Source organism: Somniosus microcephalus, chromosome 6 (genome assembly GCF_052327205.1).
Source record: "Somniosus microcephalus isolate GS21.2 chromosome 6, FLI_Smic_1.0, whole genome shotgun sequence".
NCBI classification, from domain to species: domain Eukaryota; kingdom Metazoa; phylum Chordata; class Chondrichthyes; order Squaliformes; family Somniosidae; genus Somniosus; species Somniosus microcephalus.
The window spans coordinates 75,171,705-75,184,979 of record NC_140992.1 but is presented as its reverse complement, the minus strand read 5'-3'; the positions used below and the strand labels follow the sequence as shown (position 1 = coordinate 75,184,979).

The window sequence follows — 13,275 nt, the reverse complement described above, 5'->3', positions numbered from 1 at the left end:
CTGTGGAGGCTGGGTCATTAAATACATTTAAGGTGGAGATAGACAAACTTTTAGCAAGATAACGGAGTGAAGGGTTATGGGGAGCGGGCGGGGAAGTGGCTTTGAGCCCAAGATCAAGGGGCCAAGTGGCCTATTCCTACTCCTATTTCTTATGTTCTTATAGCACAGATGATAAACCAATTTCAAATTTTAGTTGCAGTCTAGCTAAGTGTGGCATGTTACAACATTAATTATCCTCTAGAACAGGGGAAGTAGTTAGTATTTATATCCAATAGATTGCATTGCAGTGGCTAAATAATTGTAATCCAATGTTTCCTTAATTATTTACAGTAGAAAATGAGAATCATTAATAACAAAACCTTTTGTGTCTCCCTCAAGTGGTGGCACTTGTGATCTCACCCCCACTGCCACCTCCTCTACTGGCCTCAAGTTATGAGATATCAGCTGCAGAATGTGTCAGTCAAATGCATATGAATACTGAAGACTGCTCAAATGGAAAGTAGCATACGGTTGACCCGAATATCAGGTTGTTATTAGCGATATGAATTCAATTTGGAATAAATAGGATGGTGATTATAAATATCCATTAACAGTATATACAGTACACATATACTAGTATCTTTCAGCACTAAAGAAATATATTGCAGACACAATAATTTAAGTTTTGGGTGCTTTGCTATAATTAAAATGGGGACCCCTGAAGAGCAGATTGTCTGTTATATTGCTACAAACAATATGAGTCAAAACCATACCCTGGGCCCCTAGAATTCTATGGCTCACCAAAGTTATTTTTGCAGTAACCTCAACCAAATTCTGTAATCTGAGAATACAGATTCTGCAAGAAGTCTGTTCAAATTTTGCAGACATCTCCATTTTATCTGTAATAAATATTTTTCAAATAGCAGATAAAAACGGAACTAAACTGAGATTTTTGTTTAGAAAAATTGCACATTTTAAATTATTTAAAAGCAGTTTACCATGATTTTCACATAACTGTTAACCTAGGAAGATGAGGGAGTCACGTACTAAATAGCAGGTAACCAATATCTGGTTGGTTTAAAAAAAAATATCTGGTTGGTACTCTGAATTGGAATGGTGTCAATTCAGACCAATCTTCTAATCTCTGTTAATTTGCAGTTTGTTATTATCCTTGCATTTCACACACTGAACAATTAGTGCCTCTGCAAAACCAGCTGGTTTAAAGAGCTCAGATCAATAGAATTAAATGATATCCATGCATTTCATACTTTGCACGCTTCAAAGTGTGAAATGGATGGAGATTAAGAAGCTGCAAATCAATGTTTACTATGGAATAAGAAATGCCAAATGTTAGTGATGTTTGAGGATGGGAAAGAAAACTGGCAAGGCAGAAATCACACAGCAGGTGTTAAATTCCATGCTGATTTTGATTCCTATGGAGCACTATGGGCCCTGACAAAATCAGACCCTTTCATCTGAAGTGAGATTTGGTTCATTTTGGTTTAAAAATGTGGCCTATTTTGTTGTATCTCAGTCTTAAAAATAAGTACAGCACCATGTTTTAATCTTACTCTTAACATTCCCCCAATGTTCACATCGCAGCGATATACCCATAAAATGCCAAGCAAAGGGTTTGTATCATGTTCTGACAAAAGGTCAAACATTAACCCTGTCTTCCTTTCTCTGCAGATGCTGCTTGACCTGCTGAGTGTTTCCAATATTTTCTGTTTTTATTTCAGATTTCCAGCATCTAGGGTATTCTGCATCATGTACTGTGAGAGTATTTACATACAAAACCTCACACAGATGTCTCCAGATAGAATCTTACAGCATAGAAAGCGGCCATTTGGCCCATCGTGACTGTGTGCCGGCTCCTTGAAAGAGCCATCCAATTAGTCCCACTCCCCCACTCGTTTCCCATAGCCTTGCATTTTTTTTTCCTTTTCAATATATCCAATTCCCTTTTGAAAGTTATTGTTGACACAAAACTATATTTATGAATTAACCACAACTTGTACTCAACATTCTTAGCAAACTATAAAATAAATAGATAGTGTTACTTTAATACTGCAATTTTAATTCAATGCTATGAGTTACATGGATATAAGTGATTGTGCATTGTCGCCAAAGTGATCTATTACATAAAAATTGGCTACATGTGAAAGCCATATCAGTAGATTTTTGGTCTAAGCATTTCAGAAGTCACCAAGTGCCACAAGCAGCAGGAGATTTTATGCATTTATTATTGTGCCACATCATGGGTGAAGCTGAAAACTGCACAATCAAAGTCACTTCTGCACAGTATGCCTTATAGGCTGAAAACTACAATCAAGACTTGTTGTATTGTGTCTTTGTGCTTAAATTTATTTCAAAATGCAACATAGAATGAGGATTGACAGGCATGGAAACAGAAGAGAATCCAAATTCTCCATATTCTGATCTTTCAAAGCAATCAATGGTGGGGATTCAGTCCAGACCTACAGCGCAGTAATTTTCACAGTATGGTGGCACAGTTTAGTGAATGGCCATGTGTGAGTTATCTGAGGAACCCTTTGCAAATCTGCAGTTTCTAATGTCACTGAGCAACAGTCTTTTATTGTCCGCTAATGTCATTCACTGAAGACTTCTGTCAAATGACATCAGTTAGTGGAATATATTTGAACTATTTGCTTGTGTGATGATTCTTTACCCAATCCAAATTACTCTTGTGACAAAAGTGCAAATAATTAATTACTTTCAACTATTTGATATTAATTTTAAAACACTGAATATTTTGTTGAATACTGTTTTATATGGCTAGAGTGTAATTTACAATGAGATATTTAAATAGAATAACAATCTAATTATCTATGATACAAAAAGCCTGTACTTTAAGGTTTTATGCATAGCTGATCAAGTAAGGTACAACAAAGCAAATTCAACCATTCTGATATGACTATTCCATTACAGACATTATGGAAAGAGAACATAAACAAACAATCACAATAGAGAAGCGATTCATTGGGAATGCATATGCTGGTGAATATATTTTCATATAAGAAAGTTTAGCGAAAACTTTAGTTTTAATTAATAATCAGTGCCCCCCCACACACCCCCTCAAATCCTCCCACATGTATTAGTTGTGTTAGGTTCTTCGGAAAATAAGTAATTATTTTATTCAAGTACAAAAACAATGTATTTGCATCTAATTTCAGTACTTTTTGTAAAACTTAGATGGTAGGAATCAGCAAATTTTAAATGTAAAATTTTAACAATTAAATCAAAACCTTACCAAAGAAATCAACTCCACCAACAACAAAAACCATGGTATCTAGTGGTCAGCACCCATAACCACACAGAACATCAGGTTTAGGGGCCATAGATAATAAAAATCCAAGCAATTCAATGTGCTTAAAAGGATATTGTTTCATAGTAAAGTGCCTTTGAAGACATTTATTTACATAAAAAGTGCCAAAAATATGGTTGACAATCCACCATTCCTTTGTTTTGTAGAGCAATATAAACTAATTTATCATATACCCAATAAAAACAAAGAAAAACACTAAAGGGTTGATTTTCAAAAGTTTGTGTATAATAGGTTGCCGATATTGCAACTGATACAGCATAGCTTTCTTTAATGGCTAGCATTGCGACAGAACTTTTCATAGCAAGCTGTTGATGGTGGCTGCAGGGTTGATCCTGGCCGAAAACTCTCCAAAACATAGTAACATTGTTTCCTTAAATGTAAAATTGTTGTTATTATTAATGTTTTTTATATATTAGTATAAGGAGACATTGAAAAGTATATCACCATCAGATACACCTGAAGTTCTCAGCAGAAATCAGGTTTCCAGCTCCACTTGAGAGGATGCAGAGGAGATTTACCAGAATGGTTCCAGGGATGGGGGATCTTAGCTACAGGGCAGGTTGGAGAAGCTGGATTTGTTTTCATTAGAGCAAAGGAGGTTTGAGAGGTGATTTGATAGAGGTGTACAAGATTATGACAGGTTTGGATAGGATAGACGGGGAAAGGCTAGACGGGGAAAGGCTGTTTCCACTAGTTGATGGTACAAGAACTAGGGGACACAGATTTATGGTTTTGGGCAAGAGATACAGGGGGGACGTGAGGAAAAACTTTTTATGCAGCGAGTGGTGAGGACCTGGAACTCGCTGCCGACAGAAGTGGTGGAAGCGGAGACACTCAATGTTTTCAAGGGGAGACTGGATAGGCACTTGAGGGAAATAAATTTGCAGGGCTACGGGGATAGAGCGGGGGAATGGCACTGACTGGATTGCTCTACAGAGAGCCAGCATGGACTTGATGGGCCAAATGGCCGTCTCCTGTGCCATTATGACTCTATGACTCCATGTAGTGCCAGGATAGGTATTCTTGGGTGGTAATGGTGCCAGCCAATCTCCAAACAACTCAATGGCAGCTAGCGGGTAGAAACATAGAAACATAGAAGATAGGAGCAGGAGTAGGCCATTCGGCCCCTCGAGCCTGCTCCGCTATTCAGTGCGATCATGGCTGATCATCCAAATTCAGTACCCTGTCCCTGCTTTCTCCCCATATCCCTTGATCCCTTTAGCCTTAAGAAATATATCCAACTCCTTCTTGAATGTATTTAATGAATTGGCCTCTACTGCCTTCTGTGGTAGAGAATTCCACAGGTTCACCACTCTCTGGGTGAAGAAATTCCTCCTCATTTCTGTCCTAAATGGCTTACCCCTTATCCTTAGACTGTGACCCCTGGTTCTGGACTCCCCGACCATCGGGAACATCATTCCTGCATCTAGCAGGTGGACCTGGCAGACGCTCTTAGCAATGATTTTACTCTTTCCAGTGGTGGAGGGGAGATATATTTATATTCCTCCTCTCTCTGCACCCCCCCCCCCCACCAACACCAGTGATGTTCCCTTTAACTGGTAGTAGGATGGGACAATGCTTGAGGATGAGAGATTAAGTCACCAAAAGGACACTTTATTTCCCGTGTCATTTTGAAGCATTACGTTTTCTTGGCCTTGCAAGAAATGGCAGATTAATAATCCTTCGTCTGGCACCAACGTCCCTACGTGGACTGAGAACAAGGGGAGAATTAAACGCCCATCGAGTGACCCTCTGCGCACACAATGTTAAAAATACAAACAACGGGTTCCACAATTCTAACGATTTCAGAAGGGGAGGGTGATGATAATAGTGGCATAGTTGATGAGCTCATACCACATTATAGTTAACCTTAACTTGTAAAGGAGTCGTGCTGTTCTCCAGAGTTAGTGCAAGGACTTCAGACACAGAGGAAGAGCTACAATCAAACAGAACCTCAGACAGTACACGCAATACTAACCTTTTCAAATAATTTCAGACTAATAACCACCTCAATCAGAGGCCGTGTTGAGTCTAAACATATTCTCCCTTTTAAAAATGTCTGTATTCTCATATTAGTAACAATTACACAGATTAGAACACAGTGCACACCGAGTTAATATCGTCCAAATTATATCTAAATCAGCAAAAAGAAATTCTCGCCGTCAAATGTGTGGTCAGGACTCAGGTACAGGGAGATGTAAGTACAGTTTCTGCTTCACTTTGAATTTTAAAAGATGAATCGTATTCTACATGTTGTTTATGTCAGTACACATTTATATCACAGGGACGCGTATGTTTAGCAAATATAGCCCTCAGAACAATGTCATTAATCTAACGTCCTTGTCCTTGGAAACTGATTTATGTTCACCAGTTTACAAGATGCCTGCAGCAGAGGTAGGGCAGTATGACGATCCGACACAAGATAAAAATTACACCCACAGGTTCATTTCATCACTACGGTGAGACTCGTTGTCGGCAACGCGGTAATAAGCCGTCAAAAAGTATAATTCCGACAGTCGCCGTGGACTATTTTAAGCAATAGGCGGTAGGTGTATTAATATATCAGAACTTCCTATTCGTGATCTGAACCTATCATTAGAAAGCAACAGATTTTCAAGTGCAAACGGCACTAGAAAATGATTTCACTTTGGGATCATAACTCAGTTGGGATAGAATGGAAATGCGTCAGCAATTTACTACGAATAAGAGTCAACCCCCAGGGTGCATAAAGCGGATTGCATTTTGCAGCCGTTGCGTCAAATCATTGCGACTGGAATACGATGCCCTCTGCTGGAACTAGGACCTCCTTCTCATGCCAGTTCCGACAACACATGCATTTGGCAATGTGACTCCCATTGCAGGCACCCTTCTCAACAGATTACAACCGGCTAACTACTTACTAGGGGTGTTCATTTAATTGTTTTTCTCCGATGTTGGAACACATTTTCCGTAACTGAAGACATTAAGAGTGCAAAAAGAATGTGTGACTTAAAATCTGCCAAGATTAACAACAGCGTCTGAAGCTTATTCTGTAAATTGTTTTGACACAATAATATTCGACCACCTTAAATTTGAAGATGTAATCAGTTTGCTCAATGGAATTATTTATTGAAAGAAGCATTACTTACAATTTTTCAAGGACAACTTTATTTACATTAAGATCCAGCTTCCTTTTATGTTCTGGCCTCCCTGCATTGTATCCAGAATCTGACGATGACACGGTAAACCCGATCCCAATACTAATATAGCCTGTGCTTGCTACAAAGCTGGATGCATTTTTTTTAAATAAAACAAAAACAGTTTTTTTAACGAAATTCTCCACAAGATAGCCGGGTAAAGGTGTCATGGTGTTTGTTTCCTAGCGACCTTCCAATACGTTTATTTGCCTGCTGTGCTTGAAATCTCAGAAACTGCTTTTGCCATTTCGGAGAGTAGATTGTATTCAGGCAAAATTTCTAAATATAAATAATGGGAGGGGGCGCGATCCATTGTAAGACAACATGTAAAATTGGATTTAATTCTGGAATCAACGTCTTTTCTGGGCTTTTTGTAAATTAAAATGTAACTGCTTCCGAAGCTTTCTTTGTTTCCTTCGCCTGGTGACATTCTACTAATATACAATCTCTACATGTCACTGCATAGTTTTAACACCTTTTATTATGAAAGCTTTACCAGACGCAGTCACTACATTGAGTTAACATTATTACCTTTACAATGATTGTTCACAGAAATTACAGAATAAATATGCACACTTCGAAATCTTTGTGTGAGAGAGAAAACATTAAAAGTGCTTCTTACAAAGCTGTTAGTGGTGTAAGCATCAACATTGACGAGCTTTTTTTTAAGAAAGTGCGTTGTTGATAATAAAATCTTCGCGTCATATTCACAAATTGAAATCCTTAGATGCGTCGTAGAGTCTTTATACTCCTCTCTTGAATATAATATATATTTATATATATAATATATAAAAAATTAAATAACACTGAACGATAAAGCGTTGCAGTCACTTTAATTACCAAGTTTATGTCTTGTCATTTGAGCAAGTTAGACCCCGGCAGTTTCACACATGCAGCAAGACTGCAGTCAATTGTTTCACAGAATATGCCCTCGGCGTTCGTTTAGATGAGAGAGAGAGAGAGCAAGAGAGCGCCATCATTTCCTGCCAAATAAAGTGAACAAAGTCGCTGCCAGTAATGAATAGGGCTATTTATATGACGATCGATGACCAGGCCTCTCTAAGATTATAGACGGCACAGTCAGTTTTCATTTCCATAAAAAAATATGATTGATATCATTGCTGGCTAAAGTCTGCAAAGGCACTTTATTGAGTATGATTTGAATATGGCCTTTCGTCCAAAGCAACCTAATGAGGGGATGGCGAATTATTTCCCTTTACCTTCTAAACATGCTGTGTTTGGAGTACTTTTCAGTTGATGTGGTAACTAAAATCGGTATGTCGTCTTCTCTAGTACTTCGAGGTAGTCTGGCTTAGTTTGAAGTTTGGCCCTTAACTCGAGGTATTCGCTTTGGGTTTGGTCAGGATATCCCCGTCCAGATGAGCCAAACAGAATCGTTTCTTTAAACCTGGCATCTTGCTGTAAGTCAGGATATTGCATGCCAGGAGGGTGGACATGCAGCTCTTTTAACTTGGGCACGCTACCATAGAGGCATTCCACAAAGCCAACAGTGTGAGCTGGTCTTTCTCTGTCCAACACACTGGGGTAAATCACCCCATTTTCTGGAAAACTGGAAAAATCGTTAGTCTGATTGATTGTAACTATAGTATTAAGGTTGCTATTGGACAGTGACATTTTCCATTCCTTATCTTTCTCCAGAGTTTTGTAATTAGTGTTATTTTCCTGAGTCTCTGAAAATTCCTCCTCCATCTCTCCCTCACGTGGTTTATAGATAGGATTGTTGCACATTTGCGTGACGGGATGGGGGATGTAGTCGTAGACGTGGCTGGCTGCTTTCTCGGGTGAGTTGGCAGTTCTGTCCTCGAAGATCCTGCACTGCATTTGCATACCAGTCAAGTCTACGTCCTGCCTTCTTCTGAAGGGCGCTTTCTTACGCCTCCTGAGCACGAAAGCGAAGAGACCAGCTGCAATAAATACAGCGGAAATGAAAATGATCAGAAGGCTCAGAATAAGGACTGAAAGAGGAATGGCGCCACCTTGCGAAGAGAAACCAAAGCCCGTGGTTGTGGATATCACATTACCATTCCCTCCGGAGCCAGGTAGAGCCGGAGAGGCGGCAGCATGCTTCAGCTCGGGGCATAGCACCTCAGAGTCGACCTTCTTCAGATCCTTCCCGCTCAGGAATTCGGGCGTCTTGCAGGACACGTTACCAACTATTATGACAGTGCTGATCCTTTCCACCCACTGCTTCAGAGCAATCAAATCGCAGGAGCAATCCCAGGGATTCTGGTTCAGGTCAATCTGCACAATGGATTTCAAGTGCTCCAGCACTCCACTCACCGGCAGATACAGAAAGGAATTGTTCCTCAGGCTCAATCTAGTCAGAGAAGTGCCCGCGAAAGCATCGGATGGTAGAGCTCGGAGAAGATTATTATTAAGAAACAATAGTTGAAGATTGGGCATCAGGCTGAAAGCCGCTGGCTTGATTTCACTTATGCTGTTGAATTCTAAATATAAGTATCGCAAACTTTGTAGCCCTCTGAACATGCCAGGGGTGAGACGTTCGATACGGTTTTTGTTCAGATGTAGGGTTTTTAAATTTGGAAGGTTCATAAAAGCACCATCTTGTATATACGATACATGGTTGTTCCCCAAATGTAATAGATCCAAACTGGAGAAATTCCAGAAATCTGACCTATAGATTTTCTGAATTAGGTTATCGGTTAAATACAACTTCTTAGCGTTCAATGGCCTTGGTATTAGTTCAGACATATTTTGAATCTCTTTATTTTTGCACTGTACTGTCAAACCCAAGTTATTTATATGTAGTCTACACGAGCATTCAGTGGGGCAAATGATAGGGATGGGCGGTCTGGTCTGGTAGGCTGCAACTATGGGCTGATTTTGTCCCGAATAAACGCTGCGTAGAGTTGGCTGTGCTTTTAAAGTCTTCGGAGTCTTGGTTGCTTTTGGTAATTTACCTGATGTCTTATTTTCAACCGAAGAAGCCGTGTAAGTCACGGATAAAGACATAGAGGAAGGCTTGGTAGGCCAGGCATTGTCATTACTGGAAGCAAGCTGTGGAATCCCCAAGCTGACTTCCACCTCCACGCTAGAAAGAATTGGACACAATTCACTTCTTCTGATCTCCCTCAAGTCCTTGCCATGGAGATGGAATGGAGTCTCACAAGTAATTTCCCCCACAAGAACCGTGTACGGTATGCTTTCTAGCCAAGTCTTTAATGGCATAATGTCACAGGTACAGTTCCATGGGTTCTCCTCTAATTGAATCTCCATGAGGCTCCTGCCAATATATTCCAGCGTCCCCGCGTAAGGCAACGTCTTTAGCCTATTACCACGCAGATCGATGTGGGTTAAGGAAACCGCCCTGAAGAGATTGAGAGGAAGCAGGGGTATCAGATTGTCATTGATAATCAACACTTTCAGCTTATTGAGGTTCCTAAATGCACCGCCATCAATCCTCTTCAGCACGTTGTAGTCGGTCTGCAGGTACTCCAAACTCTCCAAACCCAAGAATGTATCATTTCGAAAAACCTCTAGCTTGTTTTCGTGTAAATATAAACGTTTCAGAAGTTTCATGCCATTAAAGGCACCTGCCTGAATGTCCTGCAATGCGTTGTTTCCAAGGTTAATGGATACTGCGTTGGTTAAAAAAAGAAAACCATTAGCATAGAGTTTCCTCATAGAGTTTCTTTGTAGGTAAAGTTTAAATGGTCTTCTCCATGACTCGGTAATCTGACTAATATTTGTAAAACCTTTACTTTCACAGTGTATATGCAAAATACTCTCTTTTTCCTCACAGTAACATGGTTCCATGCAAGGTTCGTCTAACTCTTTCGAGTCCTCCATCAGTGGAATCGACGTACTCCATCCTAGAGCTATTGTGCTTACAAGGGTTATCCAGAACATCCTTATTTTTCTGTTCAGCTGGAGGTACAGCAGCTCTTAGGGTTGCCGTACGGGACCTCCTCGAGATGCAAAGACTGTACATAGAAGACACGTAGAAAATGGCATTAGATTTTAGAATTCCCGTGAGCAGGCGAGTGTGTCCTAACAAACTGGATTCATCCCTGTCAATGTACAGAGATGCCCAAACATACATACATCCCCTGTATTTCCCCATTAACGCGTAGCACAGTATTCTACACATGGAAGATTGTTATACACCTATACCAATGTCTACAAAACAAAGAAAACACAAATATATTACAGCAATTTCTTGGAAATATTAAAGGTATTTGATAGCATCCGAGACGCATATGATGATAATGGCATTTCTGCAGTGCTAGTGGCTGAGGATTGATCAATGTTTCTCTCATTTTTAAATGAAATGTTTTTCAGATTTCCTTTACAGTGAGGCAAAGACGAAATTGTAGAATAACTGTTCCCAATGATAGAAATAGCCAAATATGTCTAAATGTTTTATATCTTCAGTCAAGAGAGCGCAGAAAGAAATGGGCTACATCGTGTTTTGCGGACACACGAGTCCAGTATGTTGCCCTCATTTGTATAAATAGCACTCTGATATTTCAGAATCCAATCCAATCATTTGCACTCTCCAAACCAGAGTGGCAGACACGACCGTGTGATTGCTTATGTGAAAACCCATTTTCTTTGTGGTGGGGGTCGGGGGGGGGGGGGGTTCTATCAATTTAGAGGCTTATAAATACAATATATCAACATTTCCACATAGTCACCCTAGGTGTGCAAAGATTGAAAGAAAAACCACAGTCGAATGTCATCGAATCAAAATGATCACAAACTCACAGATTATCCTGGTACCGAAATTTGCAGACAAATTGACAAGGCTCGTCAAGGGGTCCAGTTTCAAAAGGAAGGGCTCAAATGCATTTGCATTTCTAGGTGCTGTAGTGGTCGGGTCTGCCGGCCAATTTTGTTGGATATAATTAGAGAAAAGCCGACTTTGCGCATAAAGATGGCATTGCATCGTCCCTAATTTAATCACGAATTTCCTTTTTTATAATCTCCCAAGATTAAGGTGAAACGCTTGCAGATACTAGGGATACAGATAATAAATGTCTTTCATCCGCTTTGCCTGTCTTGGACAATATATAGTTGAACAAGTTCTGGGTTTAAAAAAAGAGGGGAAAAAAATCCCTGACGTGCGCTGGAGAGCAATGACAGCTCAATAAATAAAATCAAAAGGTTAATTACAAGCACCGGAAAATCAGGACAATGGAAAGGAAAGTTCCAAAATAGAAATTCCTCTGGTGATAGTTAGATGAGGAGATAACTGATCGAGTGTGGTACAGAAACAGAGTGGTGAAAGGAGAGCTGAGAACGGGGAAAGACGCAATTTTAATAAAGGCATTTTAACAATCTGTTAATGTCTTAACAGCCAGATACAATCATACAATCATAACATTATTCTATTACAGCAACGCCTTCAAGAAACGTCCCTAAACACCAGTTTGCCACCGAATCGAGGCAATCTTTTAACACAATGAAACCGTGTAGGAAGTCTCGAATAAAGCAGGTTACTCACCCTCCGTAGTTGATTTTAGTGCAAGAAGTGGAAAGAGTTGAAGATTTGCTCGAGCTGCCTCCACTCCCGCTGTTGGAGTCTGAGGAAAATGCCGACGTGATGGGAATGTAAGTGAATGTTTAGAATGCAGCTCTCCCTCCCTCCCTCCCTCCCGCTCTCTCTCTCTCCCTGTCTCACTGCCTCCTCGCCAATGGCTGTGGAAAGTCTGCCTATAGCTCACCTCAAGCTGGAGGGACCCTTCGAGGCTGCCGCTTCCAGCCAGTGCACCAGCACATTTGGGATGCTCGATTGCATCGGAAAATCACTTGCCCCCCGATCAGACTCTTTTCTTTTCCTTTTACGTCATGGGATGAGCTTTGAGGACTGGCGGGTGACTGGAGCGAGCCTGGAGGAGTGTGTGGGGAATGCGCCGGGCACAAACCGGGGGCGCGCATTCACTTCTCCCGGCTTCTCTCAGGGGGGATCGGATTTCATCGGCTCGCCTCCTCCTGTTAATTCCCCAAGAAGAGTTCACAGCGAACGACCGGAATGAGCCGATCCCGAGAAGTCAGCAGGCGCCTAGAATAGCATCCCGTTTAATAGGTCACGAAGGGTTTCTGTTCGAGTCACATACAGTCAGGCACAGATGCTGCGCTTCCGCAAAGACACTTGACTAGAGATTAGATCCATTGTCCAATAGATCGGCGCCCATCTCTTCTGATGGTATCGCCACACACTGCTTTGCAATAATTCCCCGCCAACTCAATGCCCCGCCGGCCAAAGTGTCTCCAGCATCTCCCCTTTTGAACAGCAGAGTGACGAAAAGAGGCAGCACCGCACCATTCCGGCTTTAATCTTATTTATTTATTTCCCGCTGGCGCGTTGCTTGGTTTCCCCTGCACCAAACGTTCACCGTTCAAAAGATGATGACAGTTCAACGTCGTCTTTGCTAAAAGAAAGAACCCTTCTCCTTGCCTTTAAGAGGCTAACGTGAAATTGCTGTTCAGGGATTCGGGCTCATTTCGGCTACAGCAGCAGTTTGCAATCTCTCCCCGCCCCCCCCCCCCTCGATCTTTTCTATTCAAATACTGACAGGGCAAGAGTCGGAGAGGCTTAAAGAGGCCGCGCCGTGTCCCCACCGGAGACCAGCAATCCAAACAGCCCCAAATAAAGCGGCACGCCACCCCGCCTCGAACTACAGCTGCAGTGTCGTATCGCAGAAACCGACTCTGGAGGTTAGGAAGTGTGAGAGAGAAATTGCAAATCAAGATGGTGGGCACTTTCTGCACCGCCAGTGTCGTCGCTTA

At 41.1% G+C, this 13,275-nt stretch overlaps 1 protein-coding gene across 1 annotated transcript; it reads right to left on the bottom strand.

Moving 5' to 3' along the window:
- Positions 1-731: 731 nt before the first annotated feature.
- On the bottom strand, positions 732-13,015 carry slitrk3a (SLIT and NTRK-like family, member 3a). The gene is made up of 2 exons (XM_085990396.1): positions 11,990-13,015; positions 732-10,466 (listed from the first exon to the last, which is right to left on the bottom strand). The coding sequence occupies exon 2, from the start codon at positions 10,390-10,392 to the stop codon at positions 7,768-7,770; it is 2,625 nt and encodes an 874-aa protein (XP_085846522.1). The 5' UTR covers positions 10,393-10,466; positions 11,990-13,015; the 3' UTR covers positions 732-7,767.
- Between the last annotated feature and the right edge of the window lie 260 nt (positions 13,016-13,275).